Source organism: Ammospiza caudacuta, chromosome 3 (assembly GCF_027887145.1).
Source record: "Ammospiza caudacuta isolate bAmmCau1 chromosome 3, bAmmCau1.pri, whole genome shotgun sequence".
Classification (NCBI taxonomy): Eukaryota; Metazoa; Chordata; class Aves; order Passeriformes; family Passerellidae; genus Ammospiza; species Ammospiza caudacuta.
Window position 1 is genome coordinate 24,517,792 of NC_080595.1, and position 15,548 is coordinate 24,533,339.

Consider the following 15,548-nt stretch of genomic DNA (forward strand, 5'->3'; position numbering starts at 1 on the left):
TGCTGTTCTTTTCTTTTACTTAATACAGGTGTCTCTGAGGAAGACAAAATTAAAGTCACTCTCTAATTCCTACATCTGACCATTTCTTTGGTGAAGACTCTAGCATCAGACCACAGTTGGTGTTTTAATTATCTTCTGCATCACTGTATTCCCATAGTTATGTTTTTTGTCACATGTACATTGTCTGTCTTGTATTTTGTAATTTATTTGGTTTCGTGTGATAAAGCTGACACATGGGGCTGAACCCCATTTTTGTGAAGAATGTATTATCAGTTTTTAACAGGCAGAAATTCCTAGTCACTGCCTATAGCAGAATTGGCTCCAAGACTGTTTCTACTCCCTTGGAATAGTCTAGGGAATAATAGCAATCTTCTAGAGATGGCTCTGGTAAACAGTATTGAGTAAAAGGGAATTTGCCAATCAGTTTTCCTACAAAAACAGTCTTTTAGTTAATGAATGTCTTCCAGTGTTTTAACCCACATGAAGACTACATTGACTGTGCTTAGGTATCTATGGTAACTGCTAAATGCAAAAAACCAATTTATGGCATTAAACACAATTAATAATGTCAATGACATAACCCAAACAAGATATATACAATCTGGCTAGAGCTTCCACAGATAAAAAAATTGAGTTTGAATATTTCTGTGTGTTGGCTTTAAACAAATAAGCCTCTCTTTAGAGATCAATATAAACCCCATCTCTTTTCTCTGGTAGAGAAAACGTGATGAAAACTGGGATTTGACAAGAATTTTTAGAAGTTTTTCTTTGCACTTTATAAGGGGGAATCAAATTATATTTTGACTATGTAAGTTACTGGTGTGATATCAGAAGGATCATTATAGGGAAAATTGTGTGCACTTGATGTGGCTGTTTGTGTAACTCCTCATGTTTTCTGCCCTAAATAGTCTAGAGGGAGGTAATTTATAAGTAAGTACAACAAACAGTCACCTAAGTAATTCTGTGGTTCTTTCAATCTACAAGTGCATCGCTTATGATACCTCATGAAAGGTGACTGGAAAAACCAAAAGAATGTCGTATGTCAGACAAAAATCCTAGATCAAGTTTAGAGCTTCATTCCTTACAAAGTATTACAACTAACTGTAATGGCATTTGACAGTATTGACTTTTTTTATATGACTTCTTTCGGCTAACTCAGCATTCTGAAAAAATAAATAGTGTTCTCCCTCTGTGATTGAAAGGGTTAAATAGTACCAATTCATTACCACTCACAAAAGGATTTATTTTCTTCTCATAAATCAGTTTTATTCCACATTTTTATTATTCCCTTGGGTCAGCTGCTCCAATTGAAATCAATACAAGTGCAAGTGACACAATCAATCTAGATATTTGATTATGGATTTGAGACTCCAAGTTCTGCTCTCTGTGTTTAGCTAGTCTCCTTCTGATAGTGTCCCTGGAGAATGGAAAATTCTTATTGGCATCCATGAATTATGGGCATAGATTCAGAAACCAGATACTGTGATAATCTCCATTTATGTACTGCTGCAGCTAGAGAAAGAATGTTCTAACAATGGAGAAGCAAACTTGATGGTTTAAAAGCTAACTGGTTTTGATTTTTTTTTTACTGTATGAAGTCCCTCATGAAATAAACTTGATAGAGTCTCATAATTTGTCTATAAAACCCCTCAAACAAAATGGATGAAATCGGTAACTATACGACAGTAACTTAACTGTCATCAGCTTAAGATTGCAAGTGCAGCAAATGCTTTTGATCTTTGGCGTCTCATGTCGAATGTGATGTTTTCTTACTTGGATTACTTAACTGTGCTAGAACACTTCCTCCTGTTTGTACCAGGATAACAGTGCTTAGACACTGGAAACCTTTTTGAAATCCAGAGAAACTGGTTGTACTCATAGAATGTTTTCCAGAGTTTGGTTTAGGTCATGAGCTGCATTCTTACTGTGTGTCTCTAAAACACCCTGTACAGTGTGCGGTTGGAGGCTCCAGGACTGATGCCTCTTTGTGCAATTGCAGAAGAATGGAGTTAAAGTAGAGATGAATACAATTACAGCAGAGATTTAACACTATACTGAAACGCACTGTTATAAACACACTGGAAGGTCTAAATGAGACTGACTCAGCTGCAAGACTCATTAGATGTTTCTGTGTTTATGAGAGAGTAATGAGAAAAACTAAAACAGTAATTAAAATCAAAAAGGTTTCTTCTTGGCAGCTTCATCAACAATTACAGAGGGTTTTTAGTCTAAAGCCTCATGGCACTGAGCTGAAAGCTCCAATGGGTAGATGAGACCACACACTGAAGATTCCTTCCTGCCTGCCACCATGACAAAGCCTAATCTTGGCTGCAGTCATTAGCCATCCATGGGGTCTGTGCTAACTTTCTTGTATGAGCTCTCACATCAAGCTGTGGGCTTTATTCATATTTCAGTCTGTAGAATTAATGAGCACATAAATGCACATTACTTAGTGTTTGTAATACTAATAATCACTTATTTCTACTGACAGGAACATGCTTTCATCATAATGATTACCCCTGCTTTGCCTTAGGGTTCTTGAAGTGCTCTGAAAATTTTCATAGAATCATATAACAGCTGAGGTCAGAGAGCACCTCTAGGGAACAACCAGTTCAAGCTCTCTTCCCCAAGCAGGGTTACTTGGAGCACATTGCCCAGGAGAGTGTCCAGCTGGCTTTTGAGTATTACCAAAGTTGGAGACTGAGCAACTTCTTCTAGTGTTTGACCAATGTCAAAGTAAAACAAGGTTTTTTTATAGGTTTAAAGAGAATTTCTTGTATTTTCTGTATGTACTCATTTGTTTTTTTCTGCTGCTGTGCATTGCTAAGAAATGTTTGGCTACTTTATGCCTTCACAACAGATATTTTTAATATTTTACACATTTTTAAGATCCTTCCTCCTCTTCTTGAGGCTAAACAACATAGTTCTCTCAAATCCTCTTTGTGTGACATATTCTTCAAGGCTTTAATTATCTTTGCATGGACTCCACTCCAGTAAGTCCAGATCTGTGTTATGCTGGGGATCCCAGAACATGATGAATTCTCCAGATGTGTGTCACCAGGCTGAATAGAGAGGAGGAATCCCCTTCCAATGTCAGTCAGACAGTGTACACATTCTCTGTGTCTCAAGACAATCTAAGATAGCTCTACCAAATCTGAGTCTGTAAGAAGCCTCTTTGAGTGGTGACTTGAATACCAGTCAGAAACTGATTGTCAGAAACTGGGTCTTCTATGTTTCATATTTCTGCTGCACATGCCAACAGAGATTTTGATCTTGTTCTTCAAATATTTTCCATTTTTCAGTTTTAAAACTAAATGCTTCTTTTAATTCCCAGGGGAAAAGGAAAAAGATAAAATTTTTCAATGCAGATAATGTGAAACTCTTCTTATTTACAGGAAAATTAATATTTTGGATTCATAATCTTTCCAGTTTCCCACAGCTCTTTTAAATTACCCATTTTTACTAATTCAGCAACTCTCCTAACCCATGAGAGTGAAGTTTTCGTGTGTTAAGAGAGTCTTTTAAGTTTTGAACTCAGTTTGATGGACTGTGACTATGATATGTCCATAGGAACAATACATCTGTCAGCTCAGGGGAAGGGGAACAAGACAGTAGTGGTTCAGACATTGAGGTGAAAAATCAGCAGTGTGCCCATCTGGAAAAAAAGAAAGAAAAAAGCAAACAAAAAAAAAATCCTCCAAAACAGAATGCCAAAACATAAAAGCCAACCCAGTCTCAAAACATAAAATGCCCCAAATAGTTTGTTGAAAAGGTAGGTATAGCATCAAAGCCAAGGTGCTTCACAAGTCAATGTAACAATTGAGATGACAATTTGAGAACAGTTCATTATTACAGTTCTTAAGAAAAAAGAGTTGCCAATAAGGCCAGAGAAGTATTTTGGCTGGTTTTCTACTGAGATAATCAAACTAATGGAAAGTGGTTTTTTTTTATTCTAAATACTCCATTAGAAACAATGAGAAAGGAAGAGATATAGAAAAGTCTTAGCTGGGAGAAAAGTCACATTTGTGGTAGCTAATGAGGCTGAAGAGCAGGCAAAACTAACAGGCAAAAGAACACAAAGAAGTGTGCATATTCGCAGAATTTCCCACCAAAGATGTGGTGTCAAAGAGACACAAATTTGCTGTGTCTCAAATAGGGACAGAAACTGGTGACAATGAGGATGAGCTCAGAGGAAAAAGGCCGAAAAAATGAGGTTTTGTTTCATTTTTATTTTGCTATTCTAATCTTATTAACTTTTTTTGTGGCCCAAGGTACAAGGCCTAAATTCTGTATGCTTACAGTAATATAAAGCAGGCATAAAACCAACTGTGTTTGTGAGAGTTAACTAAGTAATCTTTGTATAGATCCTCACATGAACTGTTCCTTGAGCTGGATTTTTGCTGCCTTTAGTCTTTGACTAGTCTTCTACAGTGGTAATGGTTCTGCTTCTGTCTGCTTGAATGTTGTAGGGCAAAATGTTCTGTAATTTAAAAGAGGTTATCAGGACATAATGGAGCTGTATCTAAAGTATGGATTGTTATTAATCACAAATGCAGTGATATTAATAGAGTTACTTGGTATTTGCCCACACTTGTGAAATATGTGTCTTTCTCTGTTTAATGCACAAAAAGGAAACATCTAAATTTATTACCTTTTCCCTTAAAAACATAAATTTTGATCCTGATGGAAAGAGTAACTTTAAACGTGTCCAGATTTGGGAAAAAAAAGTTCTTAAAGGTAAGATGAATGTGTTTAGTTTGTATTATTTCTTTGCCATGAGAATGGTTTCATGTTGAACCATTTTCTGCGCTCCTCACAACCTTTGTCACATGAATAAGATATCAGGATGCTAATGACTAATATACAGTATTCTGTGTCTGCTGATGCTATACTGTACTGCTGTGACCTTTGCAATATTATGTATTCTGATTGGCTGTGCATTTCACCTCTTCCCCATGAGTTAATAAGGCTGTAAAAAGGAGAGAACTTGAAATCGCCAGCCAGTCAAATTACAGAATATTGAAAAGGTCAGAGCAGCACAGCACACAGAAAAAAATTATGGAATATATGAGGCATTAAAATTCTTGTGACAATGATTATAACAAGAATGGAAAAGGATACCCATTTATGTTATTTCAATCTAGTGAACCCCATAGGATGACAGACCCAGGACAGCAGTAATTTACACACCACTGCTTCACAGGAGCCTAATTCCCCTATTTACAGGGGTGCTCAGTCACAGGAATGCACATCTGCTTGGGAGTCCCCTGCAGAGTGTCCACTCAAAACCATCCTGAACCTTCAAGTACAGATACTCAACAGCTAGAGTGCTCTCTGAAGCTTAGCATTTTTAAACAGTGATTTTGAATGCAATATATGTATTTGTGTGTCTTTGTTTCAACTATACATCACTTTTAAGTATATTTGTGGATATTCTTTAGCCCTCATTTCTTCATATGAATCTTTTCCTGAAAAACGGACATACTTTGGTCTGGCATAAACTGGGAGTAAACTGGGAACAGCAGAAGTATTTCTTAATTAGCCTTAGGCAACGGAGTCCTGCAGATAATTTTGGGGAGTTATGGAGAACTGAGCAGGAAGGCTAGTGAAAGAACAAAACCATAACTATGCAAAAATATGGAAAGATTAAGGAGCTTGGGGAAGCCCTTCATGTCTGCAAAGAATTTAGGTTTTCTTAGGAGGTTATAGAGAATAGAGTCTCTTTGCCCTCTCTTGTCAGGATTTATCTTTTTGTGCAGGTGTTTGCATGCCTTAAGCATTCATGGATGTGGTGAGCCATTCATGGATGTGTAGGAATTTGTTTTCTACCCATTTATGTTGTTCATGTTAACAGAATTGTGGGGGAATCTTGCTTGTTGGGGTGCTGGTGTCGGTTCCTGGCAGGAATTAGAAGGCAGAAATGAGGAGGTGTTCTGGTAGGAAGCACTTGTCTGAAGTAGAACAATGTCTCTTAGGACTCCACACTGTCTGAGGTCACTGCTGTTTGGATCTGCAATGGACTCGTGCGCAGCATGGAGAGAAAAACACCCAGGAAAACTGGACAAAGGGAGGCCTCATCCCCTTATACTCACAAATTGGGTCCACAGTGAGGCAGTCTGGGCAGGAATGGCATGGAATGATATGACAGGGTTATCGCTGTATCGCTTTCTGTCAGGCTGAACCTGTGTGTCTGCATTTTCCAGCCCACTGAAAGCACAGTTTAGGCAGTGAGAAGTGGCAAAGCTCCATATTGCAAGTCAGCCACAGCAAGACCTGCATTTTAAAAATGTTCTTCTAATATTTTATTTGCCAGCAGCAGTAACTTCCTTACTGCTGGGAATTGGGATAAAACACCTTTTGTCTGTATAAAATTTGGGCTAGGAAACTTGCAAGTACTCTGTAGCTTTTTATTAGAAGCAATGAAAAATTTTGAGCTGCTATGTTGTCTATCTCATTGTAAATTTGCAAGTTCATTTTTGAGCTGAATAAAATGGTTATGTAATTACATACTTCTCCTAATTATTGGGTAATTATATACTTCTTATAATTGCCGAGTAATCACTCTGCTATAACTAGAATTTAATGTTACAACTAATTGTATAATTACTGTATATTAATGTTGTTATCCAGGCAACTTGGAATAGAGTGTTATCCTTTTAATTCATTTTCTGTTACTCAAAATTGTATTTTTAAAATATAGTATAGTTAGCCATTGGAAGAAAGATTAAAAATGGAATAAAAGTATCAGCAGAGGAACTACACAGTTTCCTACCAGGCTGAAATGGATGAAATTAAAATATTAACAAGCTAAATCTGTACTGTTGATAGGAAAATTTTAATTTTCACATGAATATATAAATTGCTGTTAGACAATTTCTTGTATGCTTGAGGTTTGACTCTATCCTATGTGCTGATTCTGTTAACACTGTATTTTTTAACTTTCCCAGACATTGGAGGTGCAACGCTTGAAAATGTATCTTTTTTTTTCCATAGCCAACTGAGTCCTTCAATGTTTAATGTCACTAGGATCTTAAGGATGTGTATTTCAAATATTGTTGCACAATCTTCACAAATTATAAATCACAAACATTGCAAAAACTGTGATAGATAATAGGAGAAATGTGCATTGTTGGACTGTATCTTCTCCCAAATCACAGGAACAGTTTCCCAAAGGTGCAGAAGGAGGGTTTGATACACTATTTAAAAGCTGAGATCAAGTAGTGCAGATGCATTTTTCTAGTGCTGGTTGAGTAGCCCAAGTACAGAAGAGTAATCTCTGACAAAAACCTTTGCTTCTGCAGCATTCTATAAGTGGAATGTGTAAAATGTGGTTGTTCTCGCATGTAAAGAAGCTTTACTTCCATTACTGTACCTAAAACAGGATAAACTCTCTCAGGTAACCTTCAGTGAAATCCAAAATGAATCCATCAAGCTTCATGAAATCATTTTACCTTCATGCTACCGTAGTCTGTCTGGGTGGTCTGGTGCTATGGTAGGGTCCAATCCAGGTAGAACTTGAGCAATGAGGAACTAGGCTGCAAGGCAGATTTATAAAAAAGAGTTTTGCAAATCTGTCCCCTTCCCCAAAACCTCAAAAAATAAGCTTTTTGTATGTTACAAATAGAATAACTGAAAATACCAGTGTTGTTCATAAACACCAAAATAAAGGAAGGGCTTGGATTTGTACCATAAATGAACCAAATTGTTCATAGGAATGTCCAAATTAGAGGAAAGTCCAGATCACTCATCCGTGGAAAAATGTAATGTCAGCATGACTGAAAGGTACTGCAAATACACCTCAATGCACATCATAGAAACATGGAATATTTGAAAAATTGTTTCTGATCTAATAGCAGTTTGGTTTTAATAGTTCATTTGAAACTTGCATCAAAATGAGTAAGTCCAATGAGTGTCTCTTAAAAAATTAATTTTAAAATTATTTTTCTAGGTTTTTTGTAATTCTGTCTTATTTAGATTTTGTAAAAGACTCAGATGTAAATATTGAATCTTCTAGCTGTGACAATGTCTTAATTGATTTACAATAATTTTACAGTTATAGTCTGTTTAGTCTTGTTCTCATACCTGTGGTCTTAGGCTTGTGTTATTCTGCTGTTGTTTGTAATACAGAATTTTTATTGACTTCAGTGTGAGAGCTCTCCATGGAGTGATGGATAGTAATAATAATATCAATTGTTTATTTGGCACTTCATGTACTCAAAATATAAGATGATATTTAAGTGAGTCAGCTTGGCTCTGAGATATGTGACTAAGGTCTTCATTAAGTCAAAAAAATGTTACTTGACACATATAATTTTTTATTTTCTAGTCTAATTAGGTATTTTGGAAAGGTTTTGTGGTTGTTTTTTTGGTTTTTTGGTTTTTTTTATTTTTGTAGGGTAGAATATTGTCTTATCTTAAGTTTGAGATCTTAAAAGGGTTGCAAAGGACATGTAGGTTGCTGTGGTGTCCTCTGATGATTTCAACTGATAAACTGAGTACTTCAAATCCTTGTTTTGTCTTTGAGAGAACTGCAGGCCATGCTGGAAAACCTCTGTTACTGCAGACGACTGTTTGTTATGCAATGGAATTAGGTTATCAACTCCTAAGTTAAGCATTTTTCTAACAAATTCAAAATGTGTTGCCAGTCTTTCATGGGTATAAGAATTATCATTAATGTTTGGAATCTGCAATTATCACAGAACTGTTCTGGAACTTCTGTTCACTGTATATAGCAATCAGCTTTGCAACTGGTTGTTTTGTGTATTGGTTTATTTCCCGAGATTTACAAATGTTACAAACTGTTGGCAAAAGGAGGAGAAATTGTGAATAATCATTTTTCTTCCCAACAGACCAAAAATTTGTGCGTGTTACTGGTATAAATGGCAACTCTTCATTTGAGTAGAAATAGGACTTGGTTCATAAAAACAGTGAATTGTAGCAGATGCAAGGTCTAACATTTGTTCTTTCCCTCCCTCTCTTGTTTTTCCATAACAGATAATGCTAATTATTCTATTGTAAATGATACTCGGATGTTGTGCAGCAGCAAGGAATTCAATGTATGGGTACCCATTAAAGGACTAATTCCATTTTCTAACTACACAGTACAAGTGAATGCCTCCAACAGCCAGGGCAGCTTGATAAGTGATGCTATAACCATAGTCATGCCTCCAGGAGGTAAGTATGAAAAAGTGCTTTTTCTGTGCATGTAACAATTATACAAACATTCTGTTCTACAAAATGTTATTTATTATGGCAGTTGAGAACTGAAGTTCAGAAGAATATGTTTGTATTAGTAGTTCTTACTCACAAAATTCTTTTTGGCTTCTAATTTGTCACTTTCTTCCATTTAAGAACTAGAAAATGAAAGTGCACAGTTATGTAGTTTAGCATATTGTGAAGGTGAGAAGTGTATTATGTAATTAATTTTTTTTCAGTGAATGGTGGTGTATTCTGGCATGGACAGCTAATCTAGCCCAAGAATATAGAGAGACTCACCTGAATTTTGTAATCTGTTTTAGAGTAAAAGTTGTAAGTGCTGACAAGGAGCACTTACTGGATAGACTTAGAGAATTTGTTTAATAATAGTAATATAAATCATTGGCAATATATTGAGCCAGAATCCACAAAATAATGTATCTGTAAGAAAGTCAATTACAATGTGCTGATTTACAGTGAATTAGGCTGTAAGCCAGTCTGGATATTATCTTCATAACAATTTGAAATAAGAGAGTTGAGCAAATATGCCCTAAACATTTTCAATGATTTTTTTTGTAGCTTTGTTGTTGTTTGTTTTTTTTTCAAGAAAGCTTATATTTATAGCTGATGTAGATGTGCTGCTTTTGTATTTTCTTTTCATAGACACCCTAGCTAATTAGTTTTTGTTAAATAAATGTCAATGTATACAATTAATTTAAGGCAATTTTGAGTTTTTAAGTGAGAGTCCAACAACATTTGTTTTTGAGAGATATGTGGTGTAGCTGTTGAGCAAGAACAATGTAGAGGAACGTACATACAATTTGAAAGCAAAAGAAAAGAAAAAAACAAAAAGGAAAGAAATATCATAAAACTTAGAGTTCAAAAACCCAGCCATGAAACAACTTGCTTACAAACAGATGGATTTGGTTTGGGGACTTAAGAAAAGTGACTAAATACAACACAGAGTTTTTATGACAGATTACTGAGGAACAAAGAAAAAGTAAATTCCCAGCACATTTTATACTTTTCCTATCTGATTGTCAAGCTGCACCTACTATTAAAAATATATATATTCTCATATAATAATAAAACTGCATCTGAGATTTACTGCTCATTTAAGACTGAGCAGTAAGACACTGATATTTCTGCTGTGTCACATTTCAGTTTTGCTTAGCAAAATTTGGTAGTGAAAATTTCACCAAATGACAAGGTAAAGGATCTTTAAAGATAAGCAAGGATGTGCACAAGTTTATGACAGCCATTAAGATACACTTTCTTTCATCATTAGATTGTTGTTGATTACAATTAGAAAACTTATAGCTTTGAAATTATCTTTTTTATGACCTTGTGGTAGTTTAAAAGCAATACCTCATTGGTTAAATAGGTTTTAGTTCATGCTTCCTTTTAGTTAATGATCTGAAAACATATTATCCTGATTTACACATAAAATCATGCTGAAAAGCATGTGGCATTCACTAGGATATGTGTGTTTAAGTAGAATTAAATTAGCAGTGAGAGTTATTAAAGAAATCTTCCATACCGTTGTCCAGTGGACTGTGATCTGTAGAGAAATGAATAATATATGAAGCAGTGCATATGAGAGAAGAGCTCTCTCACAGGCTGTGTTTTCTCTATATATGTACACATGTACAGACACACACGTGTGTATCTAGGACAATATAGGTTTGCTTTACTGGGATGTTTATTATAAGGAGCCTTTGAGGTTTATACAATTCCATTGCATGCTAAATTATGAGTATAATGGTAATTTTGCACTGGGCAGTGTTCTGTGCCTTCACACTTTCTAAATCATTAAATGAAATCTAGATGCTACTTAAATAAGAAGGATTTTATTTTTTTACTTCAGTGGTCAAGATTTCACTTAGATGGAAGTTTTGTTTGATCAAAAAGTAAAAAAGGTCTCATTATGTACAAAAGCACAGCCTTTAAGAAAGTGTCAAGATGTACCATTCTCTTTTCAAGGATACCAAAAAAGTATTTAAGTATTTCTTAAAACTATTTAAGAAATCTACAATGGGGGGACTAATTCATGGAGCTTGATGGAAGATTGTCTGAGAGGGAGAGTGATAGAGGACAAAGTAGTATTTCATTTTGAAGTTATTGCTGATCACTGTTTTACAATTATGATACAATATTTTTTTCCAACATGCATTTCTTTTGTTCCTGTATTTTTTCTTAACTTTAAAGCGCGTTGCACACAATATAAAGCAGACCAAATTTTTAGTGTTACCTGACTGAATATATCTTAATTTCTTATCAAGCTGATTTGCCATGCTTAAAGTCAACACTAAAAAAAAGCTATCTTAGAAATAAGGAATTTATTTTATCTACGCTTTCGACTAAAATTGCAGTGCAGGTTCAAGAGTTCTTGGAAAGACTGAAAAAATAGAAACTGCATCCAAATGGTAATCCATAAATATGAAACTTCCTTTTGACCCTTACCCTGTAGTGGTCTGGAGTTACTAATGGGGTTAGGATTTCAACTCTTAATGGGACTCCGTGCATTAGTGTTTGGTATGCATGGAATTCAGCATTCAGTTTAATAAGTGGTTGACATTGGTGATGTCCCTTAATTTGCTTAAATCTAATTGGCTCTTTTATCAGTCAAACCTGTATGGATTGGCAATTGATCAGAAAGGGTCAGCCATGACTGTGCATGTACTTAAATGCTGGAACCACCAGTTAAAGTCACCATTGCATAATAAGAAGCTGAAACCATGAGAACAAATGATCTTCAGAGTCAGAAAGCAAAAGAAAGAGGAGAAGTTTTTCAGGATGTTCAAGTTCAGAACAAAGGCATTATGGAGTATATAAATTTTAAATACACTGCTTTTTGCCTCAAGACTTAAAGCTTTTTTTTTTCCAGATGAACTGAAATCTTGTCTGAAACTGTCTTTGTTACATCAAAGAACTGCATAGAAAGCTAAAAGAGATGGAAGAGGCATAAAAGGGCATAGTTTAAAATGATTAGTGACAAATTTCATACTGCAGAGGTAGAAGTAAATTTTTTTGAGTTTTATATTTTTTCCAGAAGGAATAAATTTGTTCTATTTATCTTGTCCTAACCTGCTTTAGTAGAAGCTGTAAAAAAATAATATTCTAGCCAGTACTTCACATTAATTTGAGGATGCCACCCAGCAAAAGATCTGGAAAACAAATTATTTTAGAATTAATTTAATTAGATAAATGAATTGAAGTGATAGGATATAAAACTGCAAAATTCTGGGAGAAAACATTTTGCAAAGAGCTCTTGGTTATACATTTTTGTCCTCGATGAGTGCTACTTCTGATGTAGTGGCACATAGAAGACCCCATCATTTTAGAATTGCTTTGTAATAAGGGATGGTGAGCAAGCAGAAAGGAAATTTGCAATCACTGCTTATGATAGCTTATACTCTAGTTAAATCCTTTTATTCCCTTCCTTGGCCACCAAAGCCTGAGTATGGAAGGGAATGGGAAGAAGATGGATTTTGTTGAATAAATAGATGCAAAAAGAAGGATGGCTGCTGCTGTGATGGGAAGCAGGTGGGTGGAGTCTCAATCATCCCCAACAAAGCAGGAAAAAGGACTGGATTTCCAAGTCATGACAACAGGTCTGAAGACTGTTTTGGATGGTAATTCTGTATCACATTGCTGAGTTGACTCCCTGTGGATTCTTATTACAAACCATTAACTTGGTGCTGATTTATCTGCAGAAAAGAGCCTCAAATAATTGATACATCCTGTGTGAAACATATAAGGAAAGATACTCTCAAAAAAAATCTGCCTGAGCAGTGAAGTGCCTCTTTAAACTCTGCCATGATTTATTAAGTATGTTGTTCCATTATGTGCTCTGTGATTTGCACAACATAGGAATGCCTAACAGGAAAAAATGTAAGATTTTGCCTTAGACCCTTCAGTTCCTGCCCCTTGCAGGTCCCTTCTTTCTGAGTGGAATGCTGCATGCCACTGCCTGGGCTTGTTCTCAGCAACAAAATGTGAGCCTACGTACCTGTAGCTGATGTTTGTTCAGTACCTACAGGAGATGGTCCTGCAACCAGAGGGTGTTGGCCACTGTTAGCTTAAGTCACAACACCTCAGAGACTGGATACTGAACCTTATCATAGGACCACTGATCTATTTATGCAAACAAGTAGGAGCCACATCATACAACTTGTATTCACATCTGAAAGCATTAGCTCGTGGAGGTTGATCGCTGAAGCCAGCAGGCCTCCTTAGAGGAATGAATATTCAATAAACAAAGAAAACTGATGCTAAGTCAGAATTATGTTGGAAGAAAAATCAAACTTGAATACGCTAGAATTTTCCCTGTGAGACAGATTTGTTTTCCTATGTTTCCTACTGTGACACCATAAAATTTGTTTTGAAAGAATGTCCTTTGCTTCAAATTTCAGGTATTTGAGGCATTGCTTCTTTTTCTCTCCTTTCCTTCTCCTCCTTCTCATTTTCCTCTCTCTCCCTTCGCTTTTTAGAGAGAAATCTAAGAGAAAGAATCCAAGGGGATTCTTTTGTTCTTTATCTTCTATGTTAATAGAAAGTTATTAGTGAAAAATTGTGAACATATCCTTTCTACAGGTACTTTGAGGAGAGACCAGGATAGAGCAGGGAGTGGGGCAGAGCTCTCCTGCATCTCTCATCAATGAGCTAGCAAATTACAAAGGGTCAGTAGCAAGGCATGTAAATTGGCCATTCCATTTCCTTTTGTCCAGAAAGGTGATATCATGGGAATATAAGGATATAAGGACTCTGAAAGTGCTTGTCTGGGAAACTGGGAGTTTCTGTTCTACTGAAACAGTAATTCTTCTCTAATCTCTGCAGTATTGAACTGATTGTCATTTTCATTAGTGCTACTTTCTTCTTTTATTCCCTTCTCCCAGGCTGTTCAGCACACCTTTCAGTGAGCTCATACCGTGTCCATTCTTGATTTTGGATGGGTGTTTTGCATGGCAGGAGACAAGAGAAGTCTCATTCCTGAACAGTTGTGTCTTCAAACTCTGGCAATGGGAGGCACAGAGGTGCCCTCTTTGCTGCTCACTTTCCTAAATTGCAGCCAGCTGGGGCTCAGCCTGACTCCACACATTGTAAAGGTTGCTTTAAATTGAAGCTTAGTGCAAGTCCCTACTCATAAACCTGAGTTTTGCCAGCAGGCAATGATACTCCAATTATGTCTTTTTCTTCTGATTGTCTCCTTCTCTTGGCCTTTGCACCCTGTGCTTTTGGGGCTGGGCAGGTCTCCCACAGTTCCAGCTTGCTCTTTCCATGCTCCAGACACAAAGCACCTGCATTTAGCATCTCCTCAATTCCTTTGTCTCTTCTAGAGCAGCATGAAACAGCTGGGACAAGAAGATCAAAGCAGCAATTTTAGTTGCCTGGAAGACCATGGATGTGTTTTGCTTGCTTAGGCAGAGCCAGATGAGGCAGGGAGAACTGCGTAGCAGCTAATTGATCGTCTATAAGCAGGCAATTAACCTCACTGAAGAGGCCTCACTCAGGTCTTTCCAAAACCTTAGCCCCAGAGTGAGATCCAGACTGTACTTAAGAGCTCTTAGAAGAAATCTGTACTAGGGAAGATGCCATGCTGAAAAACTATAGCTTGATTTACTTCAGAAATACAGAAGAATATCTAGAAATGGGGCAAATGGGCTGTTGTGAAATTTAGAGGTCGATCATTATTTAAAGCTATTACCTACTATCACATTAACCTATTTCAGACCAATTTCAATTGTACATGAAAGAGGACACGATTTAGAAGAAGTGTGCCAATTTTATATAATCTCAAGCTTATTCATTCTGGAGCTTTTTTTACTTTTGATTTTTCATTCTGAGCAAATCTGAAGATTTTTCAGTATTGTAACTGAAGTCAGCAACACTTATGTGATAAGTTAGGCTCTGCTGAAGGAATTCTACAATAAAATGCTGTTGAAATTCCTGGTGAAAACATACAGAAGACATTTGAAAAATCACACCATGAATTTTGCCTTTAGAACCATTTCCCAGATATATGTAAGTACTAGGAAACACATAAATTTTTGTGTTACTTTGCTGCAATGATTTGTGCTGCTTTTCTAAAAAGCCCGTGTTTTTATACTTTCTTTTTTTGACAAATCCTGCCCCTATAAGTTTTGGAATAAAATTTCATTTTCATTAACTGTCAGCAGAGGCAAATATCTGTGAGTTTTTTATTTGTTCATAGGTTTGCTGAGGTTTTTTTTGTCATGTCAGTCTGTATTTTCTGCACATGAAGATTCTGCACATCTAGATTATGGGAGTTACCCTGGTGATCATAAACCATTTGGGTAAAGTGGCAAGGTTTGAAGGCTTGAACCACTTTG

At 36.2% G+C, this 15,548-nt stretch overlaps 1 protein-coding gene across 1 annotated transcript in view; it reads left to right on the forward strand.

Annotated features, from left to right (window-relative positions):
• The window catches only part of USH2A (usherin), a 372,150-nt gene that overhangs the window by 205,515 nt on the left and 151,087 nt on the right, over nucleotides 1–15,548 (forward strand). Inside the window, exon 37 of the mRNA XM_058801041.1 lies at nucleotides 8,995–9,174. Within this exon, the coding sequence (XP_058657024.1) occupies nucleotides 8,995–9,174 (180 nt within the window). The remainder of the gene's footprint in view (nucleotides 1–8,994; nucleotides 9,175–15,548) is intronic.